This window comes from Trypanosoma grayi (assembly GCF_000691245.1).
Source record: "Trypanosoma grayi strain ANR4 Tgr_331_V1, whole genome shotgun sequence".
NCBI lineage: Eukaryota > Euglenozoa > Kinetoplastea > Trypanosomatida > Trypanosomatidae > Trypanosoma > Trypanosoma grayi.
The window spans coordinates 10,028-17,683 of record NW_008825950.1 but is presented as its reverse complement, the minus strand read 5'-3'; the positions used below and the strand labels follow the sequence as shown (position 1 = coordinate 17,683).

The window sequence follows — 7,656 nt, the reverse complement described above, 5'->3', positions numbered from 1 at the left end:
GGCGTGCTGAGCCACGAGCAGGTGCGCGACCGCGTCGTGCGTGCGTTCCTCATTGAGGAGCAGCGCATCGTGAAGCGCGCGCTCAAGGCCCACGCCAAATCGCAGAAGGAGAAGAAGCGCCGCGACTCCAAGAAGAAGCGCAAGGAGGAGAAGATGAACGCCATCACGAAGAAGATTGCGACAAAGATTGGCGCGAAGTCCTCCATCGCGAAGAAGGCGGTGACGAAGAAGGCGTCCGCAAAGGCCCCCGTTGGTGCGACACTCAAGAAGAAGTAGAAGCGGCCTGGTGAAGAGTGTCGTGCATGTTTCAGCCTCACCTCCTGGAAGACTCGTTTTATTTCTTTCTTTTTTGTTTATAACTCAGACGGTTTTCCTGTTCTTCTTCGTCTGTTGCACACTATGTGCTTTTTGCTGATGATGTTGTCGTCATTCTTCGCACTTAGTATGTGGCATTGCTTCTCTTCCCTTCTGTTGCCCTGTTACTCCATTCCTGTTGTGACAAATGGTGAGAAAATGAGCGGAAAGCAAAGCATGATTGCTATGCCAGTTCAACAGCAGAGAGAGATGTCTCGTTTCAGCAGCTTGGAGCGAGAAGAAGAGCAAGAACAGATGATGCTGAAACTCCCCGCTTCAATCCAAGCGATGCTGATGCGAGCCAATCGCATCCTCACCAAAACTGAGATTCAATTCATCTCAGGTGCCACACCCGACCACCGCTGCGAGGCGCTGCGAATGATCTTTGATGGCAAATCGGCGGATGAGGCAGTCACGTTCCTTTTAAATGCGAGCCGGGGCACGCCTGCAGCGGCGGTGACCGACCCTCCAACGAGGGCTGCAACTATGGTGTCGGCGTGCACCATCAAAGATTTGAAAGTTAGCAGTAGCAACAGGTCCCCTTCTCTCAACGAAGTGCATCGTGTGACACAGCCGCTCTCTGAGAGGTACTTAACTCTTCGTGAGGAGAGCGAGTTGGATGTGTTTCCGTCGACGCTGCACGTTGTCCCCATGCCACGCAATGAGGCATTCACTGCACGAGCCCAGCAACCCCCGTCGCCGTCGTCCACAATCATGACACAATGCCGAAACAACCCCGACAACAGTCTGGCGAATGACCGCGGCGCCTCACCGCCGATCCGTGTGCCGTGGCAACACTTGCAACAGTTCTCAACGGTCAGCCGGCACCTAAATGACGTTGCAGTGAACATAGCAAATACCTTTACTCAACCAAAGCCAGCAAAAGCAGCAATGCCACAGGTGACAGAGGCACTTAATCGCCGTGCAGTGATCAAGAAGCAGAGTCCGAGTGGTCCTCCTGTGAATGCCGATCGCCGCACGATTCCCATCACAAATAATGGGGCGTCAGATGTGGTAAAAACGTGCGAGAAGCGTGACGTGCAAGCCACATTGAATCACAAGCACATAAAGAAAACATGTTCAGCGTGGGATGAGCACTTCAAGACATTTATTGTGCATCCGAATCAATTGAGGCGGCTGGAGGCGAAGGAACTCCTGGAGGCACCCCCTGCAGCTGTTCGCCCTGGCGGAAGTGGTGCACTCAGGCGTCTTTCAAGAGAAGACCGGCACCAATGTACGCGGCAAAATACACTGTCAAAGTCTCTACGTCCTCCGGCATCTGCATTCGCGCATCTAACGTCTACAGGACCCGGCACAGGTGGCGCTGCGCACGTAACAGGAATGCACAGCACATACCCCTCCTTCTATCACGGTGAAAAGCAGCAACAGCAGCCATGCGTGCCGCCGCTGAAGGGTGTGAAGAACACACGACGCAAGGACAAGGGGGATGTCTTCACACGTCTGTACTCCTCCACCGCAGCCTGTGTGACGCCGCGACCAGCCTCCGCGCGTGAGCGGGCCCTGGTGGCCAGTGGCACGCCACTGCGGCGCACTGCTAGTGTCTACACGCCGCGCACTCCGCGCGGCCAACCACTCAGCGTTGCGCTGCATGTCTTGGCCGCCACCCCACGCAGCCGCCGCGCTCTAACGACAGTGAAGGGTCCCGCAACGCGGCGCAACTGCGGCGGCGGTGGTGGTGGTGGCTCAACAGCCGCGGAGGCGTTGTTGTGTCGGAGGAGAGCCACCGCCGGGACGACACCGCCGCGATTCAACTCCGCACAGAAGCTGCAGCGCACCGCGACGGCGAATGACCACTCGCGCTGCTACGCACGCACTGCAACGTGGAGTGCACGATACGAATCGTGCATCGACCCCTTTTACGAGTTCCCTGTGCAACGAGTCCAGCAGCGTGGGCGAGGGGTTGCTGCCGGATCATCGCATGGGCAGGGGTGGAAGCGCTCTGCGACGACAATCGTGACACGTTGACATCGCCTCTTCCACCCCACTCCCTTCCACGTTATTTTGTTTAGCGAATCAGTGAATTGAACGAGCAAGAGAACCTCTATTTAGAGTGATACAAGAGGATGAGAGGGTGATTGACCCATCCTTTCTTCTTTGGCTTGTAGATGCATCTAGACGCGCACTCGGTTTGCGCGCTACACCACCACACAGTTGTGTGGAAATGAACAGTGTTGGTGTACTCTTTGGTTGCCTTATTTTTGGTTCTAGAAGTGGATCACAACTCATGCATGACTGTTTTGGGGTGTATCCGCATGTATAACTGTGCCATTATGGGCTCTTAGTCTTGGCTTCTCATCCTCCTTCTGCGGGCACAGGGAGGCTACTGCTCTTATTTCACGCCCCATCCCTTCTCTCTCTCTTTTTTTTTTTCTTTCTTTCTGGTTATCGGTTGTTGTTGTTGTTGTTGTTTTTTGTTGTCTGTAAGAAGCAACAAAGGAAAGGGACCATAACGCTAGTGTTTACCAATTGAGCGGAAGCACCCATACAGAAGCGAAAAGTTTCAAGGTGTATTTGGGCGTGAAGGCAGATTCCCTTGTCTTCCTCAATCCGACGTGCGGCAGCAACTCAACCACATCTACGAACGGGGAGAATTAAGGGCAACGTGGAATTAGGCCTTTCGAAGAGAGACGCTGTTTCTTGCATTGCTTTTCCCGCTTTGTTTTTGTTTTTGTTTCGGAGTGTATCCTCGTTATAGTTTTGGTTCGTCTCCACGCGCAGACATAGATCCGCAGACACAAACTACAGGAACGTGAGTTTGGGCTTCCTCATACAGGCGATCACACGACACGCAAGGGGATAACTAAAAACAAACAAGTAGTATTTTTGGCTACTGGGGAAGCATCGAACGGACGACCAGAAAGCGCGAAGAGGGTAGGGAACAACAAACAGCGTTACCAAGGAATAAGAAAAGTAAGGAATCGGTCGTAAGGCGACACCAACAAGAAGAAACATCGCGGGAGAAGGCGGAGGACAGACCTGTGTTTGGCCATAACAAGAAAGGGGGCAAAGTCACAAGAAGACATTGCGGAAGACGAACAATACAGAGGAATTGGGCAGAGAATTCAAGAAGATAAAAGCGAGTGAAATACGGCATGTCAACTTGGGGAAACATCGGATCATCTGCTCCTGGAGAGGGTTGCAACGATAGCAAGGCGAAGGACGCCGTGGAGGTTGACTGGTTCTCCAACGGACACGACATCTTCAGTGGGGGTGCCGACACGCTTCTCGTTGTTGACCCGCGCGACGTGAGGCGGGCGGAGACGGCGCCGTCTGTCCTTACGATATTCTCCGCTGACGGGAGACTGTGTGTCGGCGGCAGCCTGGAGGAGGAGGTGCCGCCGGAGGAGGAGTACCGCTACACAGAGGAGTATCACATGTTGTACTACTCCAAGTACCCACGCGACCCACGCATGCTCGTGCCGCTGCGCAACCGCGGCGCGACGAAGCGCGGCGGCGAGACGGGACTTCCCGGGCGCGGTATCTCGGCAGCCAACAAGGAACATCAGGAGGGCGACGGCACTGTGACCGCTTCCACTGCCTCGAACATTATCATGAACGTCGATGATGTAGATGAGTCGTCTCAGGAGGCAAAAGAGAAGGGAGCAGCGTTTGCGCAGAGTCTTCTGGATTCACTTTCAAAGAAGCAACAGGAAGAGCAGCAACCACATTCCTCTGGCATGGAGACGTGCCAGACGTCTTCCCATCTTCCCGCTGACAGCGTCTCAACCAACACGACTCCTTGTGGAAGTTACTTGCAGCCTAACGCGGGTAGTGGAACAAGTAGCAACTGTGCTGCGCATCAGCAGGACGATCTGGCGGTCCAGTCCATGCGACAGGTCGGATCGGCATCACGTCGTCCACCAGGTGGTGGGAATCGTTCTTTCCCGAACGCCGGGTCGAAGAAAAATGCACGCCGGCAGATGAAAGGGGGTGATGCTGTCAGCAGCCGACTTGCACGCGATGAATTCACGCCAATGCGTGAGTATCTTGAAGGTGTGCGCTCGGAGTGCACATATAACGATATCAAGGGGCACATCGTCGCCCTCAGCAAGGATCAAGACGGAAGCCGTTTTGTGCAGCGTCTCCTTGACGAAGAGGAAAATGTGGAGTCCATCTTTAACGAAGTGCTTCCCAACACACATGAACTGATGATCGATGTCTTCGGAAATTACGTGTTACAGAAGCTTCTGGATGTTCTGTCTGTGGGCAGTGATGAGTCGAAGCAGCTATTGGCACAGGTGAGCGGACGTCTGAAGGAGTATTCATTCCAGATGTACGGATGCCGTGTAATGCAGAAGTTCCTGGAGCGCGCCTCACTGGAAACACGTGAGGAGATTCTTCTTGAGTTGAAGGACTCGCTTGTGGACTGCGTTTTTGATCAGAACGCCAACCATGTGGCGCAGAAGATCATAGAGGTGATGCCAGAGAAGACGCAATTTGTGACAGAGGCCTTTATGTCACGTCTCAAGTCCCTCTCACGTCACCCATATGGCTGCCGTGTGCTGCAGTGCGTCTTTGAGAAGTGCTCACCGGTGCCGGAAGTAAACATACGCCCACTCCTTGAGGCTGTCCTTGATCATGTCCACGAGTACGTGATGGATCAATACGGCAACTATGTCGTGCAGCATGCCTTGCTTAACGCGCCGGAGGACCTTCGTCAGCGTTTCGTCGATCTCCTTATTCCTCACGTCTACGCGCTGTCGTGTAGCAAGTTCGCCTCCAACGTGGCGGAGAAAACTATTGTGAAGGCAAATGAAGAAGAGCTGCAGCGGATCGTGGAGACTCTCACCCGTCCATTGGGTGGTACAGAGGATGGAAATTACCTCATCCTCATGATGCAGGATCCGTACGCAAACTATGTTGTGCAGCGCCTCCTTCAGCAGGTAAACAAGCAGCAGCAGCAACACATTGCGGAGCAGACGAGGCCTCATATTATGAGCATTCGCCGCTCGGTCTACGGTCAGCACCTTGTGCAGAAAATGGAGAGCATGGGTATATTCTCCTGGGTCGATGGCGACGTGTACAACAACAGCACCAGCAACACCAACAGCACCACCAACTACTACTACCGTGACAGCAGCACCGCCGGACGTGGGGGTGGCAAAAAGAGCCGTGGCGGAGTAGGGGGTCGTGGAGGTGAACGTGGCCGCTCCTCTGCCGGCAGCAACAGCCTCACACCTGGAAAGCGCCCACTGACAGCTGGTGCACCGTATCAACAGGCAACAGCTGCGGTCGCTGTCGCCGGCCGGAACGTGCTGCCGTTGGCAACTGCAGGATCTGGATACGGCTACAGTTATCTGGCATCTCCGTCAGACCCCATCATGGCACCACCGCAGCAGCACCCAATGGCTGCTCCTAGCTTGACAATTGGAGGTCGGACATGCTATCCCAGCATGATGCCGCCACCACAACAACAACAGCAGCAGCAGCAGCAACCACAACAACAACAACAACAACAACAACAACAGCGGCAACCTTTCGCCTTGCAAAGCCGGCACGATCCCTACACCTCAGCGGAAATGGTGACGACACAACCACAACAGATACCCCAAGCTGGAGATGTCTATGCAACGAATACGTTTTATGCAAATGGCAACGGTCTGATGACACACACACAGAATGACGGTTGGACACAATCGTACCACGCCTTTGGGCCCTCTGTGCAGCAGACAATGCTGTACAGCGGCAACACCTCTCCCAATGTGTATCCCAGCATGAATGCAGCGTTTGAGCAGGGGCGGTACAATCCGATCAGTTCCACTCCACCAGTGCAGATGCAGCAGCAATAGTAGCAGGGCCCCGGGGGCTTGATTAAATTTCGGTAAGTCAAAGCCCCGGCACCATGACGCGCCCTCGAAGGGAAAGAAAAAACAATAGAACTTGATGTTCAAAACGTCACGCTACTACCCCTCCCCCTTTGTTTTTGGAGAAGTCAAATGCTTAATGCATTGGACGCCGATGCATATCAAAGCAACAATTTGAGTATTATCAGCAAAGAAGAAGGAAGAAGAGAAGGAATGAAACCGCAACAAATGGGAGAGAAAAAGAGAAGTTGTCTTTCTATGTATACCCCCGTAACCCCCTGCCGTGCTGTTCGGTCAAGGCTACGGAAGTGCAAACTGCGCAGGAAACTAAACTAGCGGATACGAAGCACGCAATTGAGTGACCCTACCTTCACCTCTTTCTTGTCGTTCTGATTTCCTTTGTGTATGAGTATTTGTGGTTGTGATTGTGATTGTCTCTGATTGTTTTACGTTTTCTCACTTCTCCCTCCCCATCCCCCCGCCCCCATCTTCGATAAAAGAAAGGAAAATTTTCTTGGCAGTGCTGCCTATGTGGGGGCGGGGGGGGCTGTTTTTGTTTGTCATTGACTTTCTGCCGCATAGAACCCCCCCAAACAAAAAGGTAAGAAATCCGTCTTTCGGTACATGCGTCTTTTGAATGGATAAGTAGTACGAACGGAAGAAAAGAAAATGTATATATGCGTTGATTTGTGTTAGTGTGTGTGTGTTTGTGTGTGTGTGTTCTTTGATTTGAAATTGTGTTGGTTTCCTCACCAATTTTTCAACATTTCCCCATCAAATCTCGTCGCTGTTCCGATGAGGTGAAGCAATCGAGGGAAGAAGTGGACAGAAGGATAAAAATCGAAAAAAAAAACGCGACGAAGGAAGGCAAACAAAAAAAAAAATAATGCTAGTTTCCTCTCTTTTTTTGTGGTTTCTTTTTTTCCTTGTGTTGGTGTGTGTGCAGTCAATGCGGCGGTGCTGGCGGTTGCGCCCACAGCGTCGGGGCGATGAGGAGGGCTCGCCAGCACCGGCCATGTATCAAAGCCGCATGCGCTGCACGTGATGTTTCTTAGCATTGGTGCCCTTCCCACTGGCGCGCAAGCACATTAACTGATATGAAACAAACGGAAAGCAAGGCAATGGGGTGTGTCAAATCGAAGAAGAAAGATGATAGCAATGAAAAAGAAATAAAGAGAAGTAAGCAGTAGTAGAAGACGGCCTAAAATGAGATGCCATGGAAATGTGTTACATCATTATAAACATACAAACGATATTTTTGTATGTACACCTGTTTATTCCCCTGTGCTACTGCGCCGCGACAGCAGCAGACCTTCCTTCCTGTGGCATGTGCAGAAGTGGATGGTGATACGGCTTCTGCTGGCAATGAGCTGCAGTGCTAAAGCATTCGCGCTATTCCACACGTGTACACACATAAACACACACACACACACGCTTTGCTTGCGTTAACTGCTGCCTCGTCTGGCGCGTTTTTTTT

General features: G+C 52.5%; 2 protein-coding genes across 2 annotated transcripts; both read left to right on the top strand.

The window, feature by feature from the left end:
• Positions 1-531: 531 nt before the first annotated feature.
• Positions 532-2,340, top strand: DQ04_03311050 (hypothetical protein; the record flags this gene model as incomplete). Its single annotated transcript, XM_009312728.1, has 1 exon — positions 532-2,340. One exon carries the CDS (start codon positions 532-534, stop codon positions 2,338-2,340), a length of 1,809 nt encoding a protein of 602 aa, XP_009311003.1.
• A 1,127-nt stretch (positions 2,341-3,467) lies between these two features.
• DQ04_03311040 (pumilio/PUF RNA binding protein 2) lies at positions 3,468-6,164 on the top strand (the record flags this gene model as incomplete). Its single annotated transcript, XM_009312727.1, has 1 exon — positions 3,468-6,164. One exon carries the CDS (start codon positions 3,468-3,470, stop codon positions 6,162-6,164), a length of 2,697 nt encoding a protein of 898 aa, XP_009311002.1.
• Between the last annotated feature and the right edge of the window lie 1,492 nt (positions 6,165-7,656).